At 40.0% G+C, this 14,663-nt stretch overlaps 1 protein-coding gene across 1 annotated transcript; it reads right to left on the reverse strand.

Annotated features, from left to right (window-relative positions):
* Nucleotides 1-2,685: 2,685 nt before the first annotated feature.
* LOC149154741 (uncharacterized) lies at nt 2,686-6,939 on the reverse strand. Its single transcript, XM_089444219.1, has 3 exons — nt 5,241-6,939; nt 4,550-4,829; nt 2,686-4,453 (listed from the first exon to the last, which is right to left on the reverse strand). The coding sequence occupies exons 1-3, from the start codon at nt 6,937-6,939 to the stop codon at nt 2,686-2,688; spliced, it is 3,747 nt and encodes a 1,248-aa protein (XP_089300345.1).
* Nucleotides 6,940-14,663: the final 7,724 nt, after the last annotated feature.

The raw sequence follows: 14,663 nt of genomic DNA on the forward strand, positions 1-14,663 counted from the left end.
GACCCTATGATTTTCATTCTTTAAACATGAGGGAAATAAGCTTAATGAGAGGGGAATGGCAATACTTACTTGATTTAGGGCTTAGGAGATCTTTTGAAAGATTGAAGATTGAAAGAGTGCAAAATTGGTCAAGTGCGCAATGCATGAAGGAAATGCGCAGCGCTTTAAGGGAACGCGCAACATCCGTCAAACACACAGTGCCTGAAGAGAACGCGCAATGCCAAGAGGGAACGCGCAACGCCTGCTCTATTTTCACCAATTTTGCCTTGAAATCGCCCCAAACGCTGCTCTAGTTTGCTCAATGCGTGGTAGGAGGTAAATAAACATAAAATGAGGGCAAGAAGATATTTAAAGGCCCTTGAATTTAATCTTAGCTCCTCAAATCCCTTTTTCTAATGTTTTTTGCCTTTTTCACTTTCACCTTTTAAACTCTGTTTTGATGCTTTTTCTTCTTTGTGTTTTTGCAGGTGGACAAATGCTCAACTTAACTTGATTTTTGCAGTGTTGGTGTGTCTTGCAGCAGGGAGAATTCTTCTGATGCAGCTGAAATCCATTCTAGATTTAAGACCTCTGTGGTTTATATCTTTTGATTTAGAAGCCAGAGAACCCACAGTATTAACCATTTCTTTTATCAACGTTTCAAATCCCAATCGGGATCCATCATCAGGACAAACTTGAATGAAGATAGTAGAAGAGCTTTAATGAGGGTTTAAATAGTTTTTAATAGAGATATGTCTGCTAGTATATGTCGGCTGTTTGTTTAAATCATTCATTTTTTTTAATTATTTATTTCCTTATTTATTTGTTCAAAATTATAATAACCCATTTATTATTTGAGTTAATATTCAGTGTATATATATTAATAATAATAAATGAATAATTTTAATTTATTATTATTATTATTAAATATTAAATATTAAAATAAATAATACTATTAACCTCAATAATAATATTAATGTTAATGTATTAATAATGATTAATAATTAATAACTAATAAATAATAGTAATAATAAATAGTGATAATGATAATTAATATGTATTAATAATAATGATAATATTAATGTATTAATAATTAATGATAATATTAATGTGTTAATAAATGATAATTAATAATAATAGTAATGCTAATGTATTAATAATAATCAATTATTAATAACTAATAATAGATAATTAATAACTAATAGTTAATAATAATATTAATGAATTAATAATTGATAATTAATAACTAATAATTAATAATAATGGTAATGTCAATGAATTTACTACTAATTATTAATAATTAATACCTAATAATTACTAAGTTAATGTATAATAATAATTAATTAATAAATAATTATTAATTATTAATTATTAACTAATAAGTATTAATAATATTAATGTTAAAGTGTTAATAATAATAAATAACTAATATTTATTAATAATATTAATTTTAGTGAGATAACAATAATTAGTAATCTTACAATATTTTTTTTTCTCAATCTGGCTACTTCTATTATTGATACAAAAAAGTTACAGCAAGGCCATGGCCTTGAGAGTTCTGCCCTGTGAATGGCATATTACAAAAAGCTCATGAGTTCAAAACAGTGTGAACCTTCATCAGTATGCTGACTTCATCTTCGACACAACACAGATTTGAACAAAAGCGGAGACAATACATTTGACCAACATGCCACAGTGCTGAGTGTAAACGACACATGGACAGACAGAGACCTGAGACAAACAGTAACTGCGCGAAACAATACATAGTCATGATAAGTATAAACGACACATTGACAGTCAGAGACCTGAGACAAACCATAGCTGCGAAAACAAAACATAGTCATGTTGTATCAGTCATCGTCAGTAGTATAAGGCTCCTCGACGACTCTACACCCGTATTGAAGAGAGTCCTCCGAGTCAGAATGTGGAGCCACCGAGCCTGTGGGTTCACCACGAACAGGCGCACTTGGGCCTGCAGGAACAGCCGGGTTCAACATCGAAGCACTCCCCATGACCGGGCGTAGGTTATCCACTGGATTCACATTCCTCTGTTCTGCAAGTGCTTCAGGATGGGCGGCTCCCAGGTCCCTGTTATCTTCACATTTTTCTATGGTGACAGAGACTATGAAAGTGGAATTAGCGAGAGAGCATGGAATGCGATAACGCACAGTGGGATGAGCAACATGCTCACATTCAACCCTCCCAATTCTCCCACGACCCCTGCCTCTTCCGCTTCTTATGGCCGGTGGACTGCTCCGCCCAGGTTCCAGTGTTTCAGAAGATCGCTGAGAGGCCACTCGGCCACCAGAGCCACCTCGTCTGCTCAATAACTTGAGCCTTTCACGCGGCATTGCAGCGTTCAGAGAGTGAATGCAAATAGAAGAGTGCTCTGAACGAGACAACAACAGAACATCAAATGGATCATAAGAACCCGACGCACTAACGGGCCCGTGTTTGCTAGCAGAGAGACTCAGAAAAACGCACAGCGCTGCAATCCAAGAAGCTGCAGAGGAATGCAGCAAAGCCGCGGGAGCAGTTCGCTTATGGAGCGCCATGCCATTGTTAACCTTGCAACGGATGGACGAAGTTAATGTCTTCATTAGTGAGCTTGTGCGAGCCCAACTCGCCTAACCTACATCATTACTCGTGGTGCATGGGGGCTGACACCTACCCATGTGATACACCTTCCACATATCCTTTGAGCTGTTAACCACCCGCATCCGGGGGTGAGTGATCCTGATGCACCAGGGAGGTGCATTCCTGTTTGAGCTGCTGATCATATGCTTCTTTGAGGGGGCCTGAGAATTGAAGAAGTTGTTGGTTTACTCCTTGATTGGCCAGTCTGTCTGCGACTTTGTTGGCCGTTCGTCTAACATGCTTGAAGGTGATGCTTCGGGGATTTCTCAGCCTTTCCTCCAGTAGTTCCAATCTACTGAGTAACCTCCAGCTGGAGGCGATATTAGCTGTGGAAGTGCCTGCTTGGATTCTGGTCGCTGCTGTGATTAGGATAAGCGATTCTCCCTCTACCTCTAAGGGGAAGAAGTTCTTTTGTTCTGCAATGCAGATCCCTTTCCAGAGTCCTTCCAGCTCAGCTACATTATTAGTGCCTTTGCCAATTGATCCGTAATAGATATGCAGAGCTGCACCCAGGTGGCTCCTGAAGGTTCCCCCAAATCCCGGCGGTCCGGGATTACCCTTAGCAGCCCCGTCAAAGTTCAACTTGAATGAGTTGGTTGCAGGGGGGGACCAGTTGAGGGGAGAGGCAGAGCTAGAAGCTGGATGGGCTTTGATCTGAGCTAGAAAGGATAGATCCAGATTCCAGGCTTTTAGGATGAGGCATTCCTGTGGAGTGTCTGGCGCATCCGTATCCTTCCAGTTTCTGATGGCCAAAGTTTCTTGAAGATTTTGTTTCAGGAGGAGCCACAATGCATCGATTGGCCGGCTGATGTTGTTGAAGATTCTGCTATTTCTTTCTTTCCATAGGATCCAGTAGAGGAAGCCCGGGATTAGATTCCACAACGAGTTCAGTAGCGAGCTTTTAAAAGGGTGCTTTGTCCATGTACGAATGGTTTTTGTGATGTCCCCCATCCAATTTTCTGATCTCCTATTACAATGGTCAATTCTCTCCCATAGTTGGGTTGCTAGTGGACATGTCTCCATTAAATGTCTGATGGATTCAAAGTGGAGATTGCAGTTGGGGCATCTTGATGAGCCAATAAATCCTGTTTTTTGTAGGTTGTCCCAGGTAAGGATGCGTCTTTTGCTTAGAAGCCATAAAAAAGTGGAGATCTTGGGCCATATGCCTGGTTGCCAGACCCTTTCCCATAGTGGATCCTTTTCTGTTTGGGAGACTGAGTAGCGAAGCTGGTGAGCTTCCTTGGTTGTGAACATTCCTTTTGGCGTATGACCCCATCTCAGTTTGTCCTCCAGTTGTGAGCATTTGATTCTCCTGTAATTTAGTTCCTGCTCTATTTCTGTATACGTTTCCCCATGCCAATCAGGTTGCCAAGTGCTGGCTGGTTTCCAAATTTGGAAGTCTTGGACCGTGTGCTGCTGCCAGAATTGATGGACGAGGATTCGATTTGCTTGTTGCATGGAAACCTGCCAGATTGGCTTGTGGAAGAGAGTGGCTAGTTTTGGAAGTTGTTGCCACGAGTCCTCCCAGAACCTTGCTGTGGTACCGGAGTGAATTTCCCAAAAACTGTGTTCTTGAATGAAGGTGCTATGGAGCTTTGCGGCGTTCCATATCAGAGAACCTTGTGTTGTAGTGCTGATTCTAATGAGATCATTCCATTGGCTGCCTGGAGCGTATTTTGCTTGCCAAAGCTTTGCCCAGGGTGTATGTGGTTTGGAAATCCAGTTCCACCAAATATGAGCTCCCATAGTGTTGTTGCTTTGCAGAGGATCCCTTAGTCCAAGCCCGCCTTCTGTTTTTGTTCGGCAAACTTCCTTCCAGTTGACAAGAGCCCATTTCCTGTTAAGCCCAGAGGAGCCCCACAGAAAATTTCGCTGAAGATTGCGTATAGCTTTGAGAGCCCATTTTGGCACTGCAAGGATGGAGAAAAGTTACAAAGGCATGGCTTCGAGAATCGATTTGATCAGGATGAGTTGTTCGGCCATATTTAGAGAGAGGAAGGCCCAAGATGAGAGCCTTGATTCCAGTTTGTCAAGGAGAGTTCTCCAGGAAACGTGTTTGATGGCTGAGTCTAGCAAAGGAGCCCCCAGGTATTTAGAAGGAAGCGTGGCAATGGTGAACCCCAGAATACGAGCGATAATCCTTTGAGTGGTGACGGGGGTATTAAAAAAGAGGAGTTGGGACTTTGAAGCGTTGATGGAGGTGCCGGAGGCATCTGAGAAAAGAGAGAGCATAGATTTAAAGGCTTTGGCCTCTTGAGAGGAGGGATGACCAAATAACATGGTGTCATCTACGAACTGTTGATGGGATAGGGGATTATGACCATGAAGGGAGATACCTTTGAGTGCTTGGGAGGAGATGGCTGATTTGAGGAGTCGACTTAAACCTTCTGCCATGAGGACAAAAAGGAAGGGAGAAAGGGGATCCCCTTGACGAATACCACGAGAGGGACGGAAAGGGGAGGAGGGGGAGCCATTGAGTAGGACAGAGAAGCTGGGAGAGGAGATGAGATTTAAGATCCATCTGGTCTAGGTGGAATTGAAGCCAAAAGCCATTAACATCTGATGAATATAATTCTAGCTAAGTTTATCAAAAGCTTTGGAGAGGTCTAGCTTTAGAAGCATACCTGGTTTTTTCAGAAGCTTAAGAGAGTGTATTACTTCATTTGATAGGATGATGCTGTCCATAATCTGCCGCCCTTCTACATACCCTGTCTGCTCCGGAGAGATGAGAAGAGGAAGGAGAGGTTTGAGCCTGTTCGCCAGTACTTTAGAGATGAGCTTGTAAATGACGTTGCAGAGTGCTATCGGTCTGTATTTGTCAGGCTTATTAGGTTCATCTCCTTTAGGTACTAGTGCTATGAAAGTTGCATTGAGGGAGGGTAGAATCCAGTGCATAGTTCTTGATTCTTCCACTAATTCCCAAACCTCTGTTTTGATGAGCTCCCAAAACTCGTGGAAGAAATTGGCAGTGAATCCATCAGGACCAGGAGCTTTGCCATCCTTGAGTTGGGCTATCGCCTCTTCTACCTCCTGTAGTGAAATGGACTGGAGCAGATTGTTGTTATGATCCTCCGTTATGATTTTGGGTATGTGCTGCGTGATCTTTCTGATGGCGTGATCTCTATTTCCAGGAGGCTCCCAGAGAATTTCCTGGAAGTAATCTTTAAATTCCTTCTCCATGTCTTCATGCTTTTCTAACCTTTCCCCTTGTTGATTATTTATGAATGCTATGTTATTATGCATTCTTCTTTGGATTGCAGTTCTATGGAAGAATTTTGTATTTTTCTCTCCCTCCTTGAGCCATTGGATTCTGGACTTCTGTCTCCAAAGGATTTCCTCTTGCTTCCTGCGATCTTCAATTTGATTCCAGAGAATCTGCTCTTGATGCGCTTGCTCCTCCGTCCTACCATCCCTGATGAGAGTTTGTTGAAGTACCATCATTTGCTGTTCCAGCCTTTTTCGATTCTCAAAAATATTGCCAAACTGAGTGCGATTCCAGACTTTGAGGACTTGTTTTAAGTTTTTTAATTTCCATTGGAATTGGAACATTTTGGCGCCTGGCGGCGGGATGAATGATTGCCATGCCTCATTTACTACTGTTTTGAAGTTGGGATGTGAAAGCCAGAAGGCTTCAAATCGGAAAGGTCTATTACTTCTTGTGCCTGGCCGCGACCATTGTAACATGATTGGCCAGTGATCTGATCCACCTTGTGGCATTATGGAAGCATGAAAGTCCCCTCCCAGGTGGATGGCGTTGTCCGAGATGAGAAACCGATCCAGTCTAGAGGCGATGTGTTGGGTACCCTTGCGCTTATTAGTCCATGTGAAGACTCCATTGGAGGTTTGAATGTCCATTAGTTGATTGTTTTGAATGAATTCTCTGAGTCCGCTGCTGTCATTTTCTAGCCTTGTTCTGCCTCCCTGTTTCTCCTCCATTGTCTTGATGATATTGAAATCACCTCCACCAATCCAGAGGGGGAACTGCCTGTTTGCATTTAGGATGGTAAGAGTATCCAGAAGTTCTAATTTTTGCTGAAGATTCTGCGGAAAATATACATTTGAGAGGTGCCCATGGATGTTGGTGCCTATAAGATGGAATGATGCTTGGATTAGGTAATGGGTAGCATGAAAGTCGCTGAGAGTAAGAACCTGCGGGTTCCACAAGATAGCCAATCCACCAGAAGCCCCAGAGGCGTCTACTGAAACTGAGCAGCTGCCTGCCCAGACTTTATTGCGGATTCTTTCTATGGCAGTAATGTTGCTTTTTGTTTCTTGAAGAAAAACTAAGGAAGGTTTTTCTTGCTGTATCAAATTTTTTATCATTCTGTGTTTTGAGGGGCTATTAAGTCCTCTCACATTCCAGGAGATGAGCTTCATGAGGAACAATGGGGTTTAGGTTTGTAAAACTTCGTCAACTTAGGGAATCTGCCAGATTCCATAAGTAGTTTGCCTACTATGATTGTCCTTTGTAGATCTGTTTTGCGCCCTCTTTTCTTAGTTTCTTTGAGAATTTTTTTTCCATCCCATGGGCTTCCTGCTTGTATGCCCAGATTTTTGTTGCGCTGTGCTTTGGTTAAAACTCCTTCAAGCCTGTCGATTTGCCAAGGGGGTATTGAGTTGAATTCTTTCTGCTTGCATGCCGTTTCTAGTTTGAAGATGTCTAGACCATCTAGGCTGACCTTCTCTGGATCTTCTTCCATGCTGGTGGGTGAACTTTGATCTTCCTCAGCTACTATTTCCTGTAGACTAAGGGCTAGTGCTGCATCTAGCTCCATTGCTGAGGGCTGCTGGTTGGGCTCTGGAACGGGTTTCTCTGAGGAGGAGGGGAGAGAGCCAGCATCTAGAGCCGGACTTTTGTCTGAATGAGAGCTGGAAATAAAGCTGGGAGGAAGGGGAGTGGGAGTAGGTGTAGGGGCGAAGGGAGCATCGGGAGATGAGGGGTGGGAGGGGTGCTCCTTGGATTCTGAACTTGGATTAGCTGGCTGATCTGGAGAAGAGAGCAAAATGAATCGATTCTGGGAATCAGGTTTAAAGGGGTTCTCTGGAACAACTTGATTTTTCTTAGCATGCCGTCGACGATTCGGGACTTTAGTAAATCCTTCCGAGTCTTTACTGGCTTCCTTATCTAGGGGTTTGATCGGAGAGTTCATAGGACAATCTCGAAAGAGATGGCCATGTTCATGGCATTTACGACAACGAAAAGGGATATGCTCGTAATCTAAAGGTTGGTTCCATTCAAAGTCATCATGGTAGAGACTTACCGAGTCGGCGAGAGCTTTGGTCAGGTGCATCTGGACACAGATCCGAGCATAAGAGGTGTATCTTCGGGTTTTGGTTTCCTCAGCAACTTTGATGAAGTTTCCTAATTTGTTGTCGATGTCTGCTAGCGTTTCTTCTCTCCAGTATTCCACAGGCAGGGAGTACATTCGTACCCATACCGGAGCCCAACTGAAATCTTCCTTGTCTGGGTTGAACCTAGGCTTCCAATCCCTTAGGTATAGGCCTGAGGAGTTGAAAAAATATGGTCCACCTTCGAAAATGCGAGATTTGTCCTCTATACAGTAGAAAATGGTCGTGAAGAAGCCTTTAGGTCCTAGCTGCAGAGTCACCTGTCCTTTAGGCTTCCATTTTGAGGCTATCCATCCCTGCAGTGCTTTTTTAGTAGGCCAGAAACCGAGGAACTTGCCTATGAGCGCATGGTCCTGCATATACTGGATCTCGCTGTTGATGCGGTGACTGGGAAGATCGACCTTTATTCTCTCTGCTGCTTTCGGAATGCAAGTGGCCGAGGTCGCTTTTGGCTGCGACGAGGATGGCACTTGATTCGCGCCTTTTCCTTTGTCCTCTGCGTCACATGCTGCCGTGGGATCGGCTTCACTGTTCATCTGTCTTGCTCCCTGAACAGAATCTGGTAAGCCGCCAGGGTAGGTCAGAGGTATTTCAGGCTGTTCTTTGTCAGGGGCAGAGACGGTGTAAGGAGGGGAGGAAGATCCCACCCCTCCTACAGGCACATCCATGGAAGGGCGTTCAGGAGGAGTCCGGCGGCGTGAGCTAGGAAGGTCAGGGAAGTACAGGGATTAGGGTTGCGTTAATGCTTGCAGAGTGAGACGTTCGCATCTCAGAGCTCTATCATCAATCCGCATCATCCACTCCCAATATTGAATGAAGTATCCAGTAATCTTACAATATTAAATTAATGTATTAATAATAATTAATAATTAATAACTAATAAAGTTATTGTATTAATAATAATTAATAATTAATAACTAATAATATTAATGTTCTAATTAATACCTAATAGAGAAGCAACTAACCACTGATTGCTAATTTACCTACTAAGCTCTACTTGAGATGTATTGTTGTTCTTAATCTTTCTGATTAAGGGAAGCCAACTACCACTAATCTCAATACCATTGTCCTTGTTGAGATTATGTGGATGTTTGATAATTCCAAGAGAATTGACAGTTCACCTATTCGAGTCTTGCTTTGAATTTTTATGGAAAATATGATGACCTAAAGTTGTTAGAATTGTACAAATTAGTAATCTTATCAACTATTCAAGTGGCTAGGGCATGTTTAGGATCTTTTAAATCTTTGATTACAACTTGGTGAGGAGAAAATTATACTATCTTATTTTCACCTAAATGAATGATATAATATATTCATAAGATGTTGTAGGAAAATTTTGGAACACATAATACATTATTGAAATGACCATTATCTACCTTAACTATTCTATACCCTACAACATGAAGAGATCTATCATCATTAACAAATATTTGTTTGGTGTTACAACTATTAGGAGAAAAAATGGCTTTATCATTAGCCATATGATAAGATGTTCCAAATTCAATAAGTTATTTATTAGAAGGAGAAGTAGAGTTTGTGTTGAAATAAAAACGAAAGGTAGAAAGTGCATGTCCATGATAAGAAGAGTTAAAAGAAGAAGAATCAAGATTGATGTTATGCTTCTTCATTATTGCTTCCATTACCTCTATATTTTTAAAAAATTTAGACTCTAGATGACCATCTTTCTCACAAAATTAGAATTCCTATTCGCCTTCTCACTTTTTTATTTTGGTATCTTATCATTTTTAGGAGTAAAGTATGGTTGAAGGGTTTGGAACCCTTGTTTTTCTTGTTGTTTAGAGGATATTGCTTCTTAGGATGCTTGGTTTTATCCCTTTTTTGTTCATGAAGGCCTTGATAGATGTACTGATAATTCTGATTATTCCAATATGCAAGAAATTGTATTTCTCTCTAATGATAAAGTCATAAAAGAGTTCGAGAGTGGTATTTTTATATGCAATCCCTAGCTCTTCTTTGGTGGTATAAAAGGTAGATACAAAAATAGTGTTAGAAAACTAGAAAGGTAGACATATTTTTTTGTCTTGACAATTACTTGTGATATACTTCTGTTATTTATTTACTTACTTTATATTCATCTTTTATATTCTTATCATCAAGAAAGCATCAAAATAAAAAATGAAGATCAAGGACACCAGATATAGGCAATCATCCAAGGCTAAAATCCCTATGAAGAAGAAATCCCAGTCAAACTCTTCCAATAGTCGATTCAAAACAAGATGAGACAATTCGACACCCTTTTGACCTAGGCAAAGACCTCCTCCAATCACCAAGTCATACCTTCCAAATCTTCCAAGTGTTAGCTCCTCAGATGCAACTTCAAATTATAATTTTGGCCTCCTAGATTCAGAATTTTGGACCTGTAACTACAAAATTTCGAATCTGCAACTACTTCGGAATTTTGACCTCCAAATACTCATCCAGAAACCCTAGAAGACTTCATATGTGTGAGAGAGAGATGTTGAAAACTTCGGTTTTGTCTTTCTCAACTTCTTTCTTCCTTCTCCTTCACTTCACTCTTATTTTTTTGCCTCTTTCAATTGTAGATCGAACCTGTTGAGTGTGTGTTTCAAATGAGTCGAGTTGCTTCTATATATAATGCTTATATGGGGTTGAATTCCCTTTAACTGGGTTGACTTCTCTGGGATAGGGCCGACTTGGCGAGGAGGGTCAAAATGACTATTTTGACTCAAAAATAAATTTCTTTACATGATACAAAATCCCAAGAAGGGTCTATTACAAGATGACATGGACAAGGACTCTTGACATCAACCCTAGAAGCCTACAATGGAGGATTTGACCTAGAAATAAAATAATAAGAGCATGAAACCCATGCTTAATAAATAATTTTTACTTTCTTTCTTTTGAAAAATACATTACATCATGACTCAAACATAATTATGAAGACAAACACTAGTTACATTCTTTAACACTCCCTATTAACTAGAGAGGTATTCATAATTACAAATATACATAAGTACATGGAAGATCTCAAAATGATATGATCTATAGAGAGTCACAACACACAAAGTGTTGTAGATTATATATCTAACCATGGTATTCTAATCAGGTGGGACTAAGTTGTGTTCTAAGCTTTAGCCACTCTAGGTACCATCAGGTTTAACTCTAACACCAACCTAGGGATCTAGGTGTGTATCCAAGGTCGGAGCTCCAAGACTAACCACACCCTCCCTACTTCGGATCTAGACATCATCACGGGTTGACCAAATGTCCTCCCAAGCATATTTTTGCCCTAAGATGATTCATATCTCCTTATAAACTAAACTAGATATATCCACCAATCAAACATGCTTCAAACATAAACCTTCTTATGGAAATATTTGCACAAACACAACCCCAATTAGTAATAAAATTTCACTATACATATTTAGCACAAACCTTCGAGGTCCTTAATCATTATGATGCTGCTTAGATCATCATCATATCAATGTAGTCAGAAGCTTTACTTCTTCAACTTTTCCATCAGTATTTATTTAGATATTCTCTAATTTCAAGCATCCTCATGGAATTTTCATCAAGTCGTTCACTAATCTTCAACCTCCCTCTCAACTAGGGAGATATACACTTTCCTTTATCTAAGTAACTAGGGGACAAGTCCATCAATGATCTTATTCTTCCAGTCACACATGTTCTTCCTTTTTGCATCAACAATTCACCAGAGAATTTATACCTTCCAAGAGCATGAAGCCAACTTTATCAATATAGGGTTAGCATGTCATTATAATAGGAGCATAATAAATAAAACATTGAAGATCTAAACCTAGTTGGGTTTTCTAATCAATCAATAGTTGCATCCATTAGACTTCTTGCAACAACATTTACTAGGGTTTTGTCACAAACCCTAGATTTCATCATTAAATCATATCAATAATCGAAAACATTATACTTCTAGGGTTTCATTATCATGCCCTAGAATATCAATCTCTACTAGGGTTTTGTTACAAACCCTAGATTTCAAAAATTAAATCATGAATATCAACAATCAAGTTAGCATACTAGAATTTCATCTATAGGATTCCATTACTATTTCCAAGAAACCTAAACTAGTCTCATGCTAGGGTTTTATCATAAACTCTAGATACAAACATAAAACTCCAAAATTAGGTATACAACAAATTTTTACCAGGCTAGTGTTGGAAATAATACTGAGAGGGGGGTAAATCAGCATTATCAAATTCTTTTCAATATGCCTTCCAAATTTATACTTTAATTTATTCTTCAGATACTAATCATTAATTTGTATGTCAGTGCCATATAATAATGAACAAGAACAAGAAAAATAGATGAGCACACCAAAGAACACTAGATATAAGGTGGAAACCCAATGTGGGTGAAAACCACCTACTGCAATATGTCTCTATCTTCTTTCAATTAGAAACTTCTTTTACAAGGATTTTGTACTGGTGCAGTCCTTTACCAGTACGCAGGCTACAACCTGTAGAGAGCTACAACTCTCTCTCATTTTCCAGTCTCTCCTGGAAGGGAGCTACAACCCCCTTTTCTCTTTTACGTGTTTAGGGACCACGTTTCATTAATTTTCAAACTGGATCCAAGAAGATCAAATAATCATCAAGTACATGCAAATCACCCATTATGCTTATAAAATCAACCAATGAATCACCCAACTTCTCAGAATGCTGTAAACAGAAAAGTAATACCAGAAATCTAAACCCAGAACTCTGCAGAAATAGATAAAAGACAGCCAACAAATGTTTCAAGATAGGTCCGCAACTTCACCAATAGTGGCCTGTGAATACTCACAGCTCTTCTGTGTCTAAACTGCACAGATCCACACCTGGTCGATCTACTGCTCTGCGTATCTCCTCACCACTCGTTCTGCTGCCCTGCGTACCCTTGCTCAAATCCGCACCTGCAATGCCCGCCTGACAGCGTACCTCCGCGACTTGTTCTTTTGTTCCCTGTGTACCTCCGCACTGCGCCTTCTCATGCGCTGCGTACCTCACACTGCGCCTTCTGCTGCGCTACGTACCCCTGCACTGCGCCTTCTCCTGCGCTGCGTACCCCCGCACTCATGCCGTGGATCGCCTGCGAACCTCTGATTAGGGCCAAATTAACAGTCCTCCAATGTGCCACAGTCAGACAGATCCACAGATCTGATCATGCACCCGAGAGATCACAACTTATCAATAGATTAGCCTTAAATTTTCTCCTTAATTTAGATCTAGATTTTAAAACCAATCACCCAAACTTTCAGATCTTAAGATATTCAAATTTCACAAGTATCTAGCCAAGTGATCTCTTTTCCTTTTTATAGGCAAGCCCTTATTCAAACCATGGGACAAAACCATCGAAAACCAATACAAGGGATCCAAACAGGGGTTCAAATAATTTAGATCCTAAACCATGGGCCAAAACCATAGGATCATGAATGACGGGCTAAATACCAAGGGCCAAACATAAGAAACCCCACATGAGCGCGCTTCTCTGCATTGGAGTGAGTGAACTAGGGGACCACACCTTATGAATGAATAACCTGTGGGTATGTTCGCACTTCCTGGATGGCAAACCTGTGCATCCGCACCTTTTGAATGATGCACCTGCGAACCTCTTATTTTTCATCATTTTGAGAGCCTGAACAGAATTTTTCCACTTGAGTGAGTTGCCATCAAGTACAACACCTGTACCATAGAGCCAAACCAGAATCATAATGCCAACAGCTAGGGTTCCAATGGAAGCATATACACCCACAAATCCATTTCTAGGGTTTAATATTGACTATTACAAGGGTTTTGTCATAAACCCATATTTACCAAGCCATAAGAAAACTAGTGTTTCTAGACATCAACAACAAAACCTAAAAGGATATGTTTTTACCATAACATTACCATAAACCTAAACATTTAGAGAGTAGGATGTCGATAAGAGATCTAAGATTTATCAATAAACCTTAAGAAGATTAGGGTTTCATCATTAGGATACCCTAAGCATTGAAATGTTCTGGTTTTACAATGAACCCTAAGGTTAGGGTTTCATCAAAACAAAATAACATGAGATATAATGATAAGAGTAGATTCAATCTAGCGATTAATCAACCTAACAAGAATCCTTATGACTCAAAGCCCTAGACATGAGAGAGTTAGTAATATGGAGCAAATTCAAAATTAAGAACATGCATAACTTCTTCTACAAAAGTTAAATAAAATCAAACATATCTTGAGTTATTCTTTAACAAGCCTTGTAGAGTTTCTTTAGCAACAAGCCTACTTTCATGATGCAATTCTTTTCTTGAAGTTTCCTCCATAACCATTGTGTATTCCTACAAGATTTCCTACTAAGGAGAATACAAAGAAATAATTATGAGTACACAATACAAATAAATCTAGGTGTGTGGAGGAAATCAAACATTAAAGAGGAAACAAAGAACATTATACTTATCTCTTGGTGAAATGGTGAAGGCTCCCTCTTAATCCAAACTTTATGAGGGATACCTACAACTTACCAAAACAATTCAAGAACTTCTAACAAGACATATTAGATCTATGAATTCTAGAAATCAAAACATAAAAGAAAACATTACAAAACCTAAGGTAGAAGGATATTCAAAGGATAGTATCCCTAAGTGACTTAAGAAAGTAAGTCTTTGACTTCAGATTCTTCAGTCTTATTCTTCTTTGGTGGAGCTTCATCAACAACAGTTT

The sequence above is a fragment of the Pinus tabuliformis genome, chromosome 9, assembly GCF_031772625.1.
Source record: "Pinus tabuliformis cultivar Carrire ecotype Pingquan chromosome 9, CPIR1, whole genome shotgun sequence".
Taxonomy (NCBI): Eukaryota; Viridiplantae; Streptophyta; class Pinopsida; order Pinales; family Pinaceae; genus Pinus; species Pinus tabuliformis.

What these genes read in the sequence shown, in the direction of transcription:
- LOC149154741 (XM_089444219.1), bottom strand. Translation starts at nt 6,939, where the DNA reads ATGATAAAAAATTTGATACAGCAAGAAAAACCTTCCTTAGTTTTTCTT. An exon ending in TAAGCTTCTGAAAAAACCAG is followed by an intron (nt 4,830 to 5,240) that starts GTATGCTTCTAA and finishes CTCTTTTCTCAG; the next exon opens with ATGCCTCCGGCACCTCCATC. An exon ending in ATTCTCGAAGCCATGCCTTT is followed by an intron (nt 4,454 to 4,549) that starts GTAACTTTTCTC and finishes TGGGCTTAACAG; the next exon opens with GAAATGGGCTCTTGTCAACT.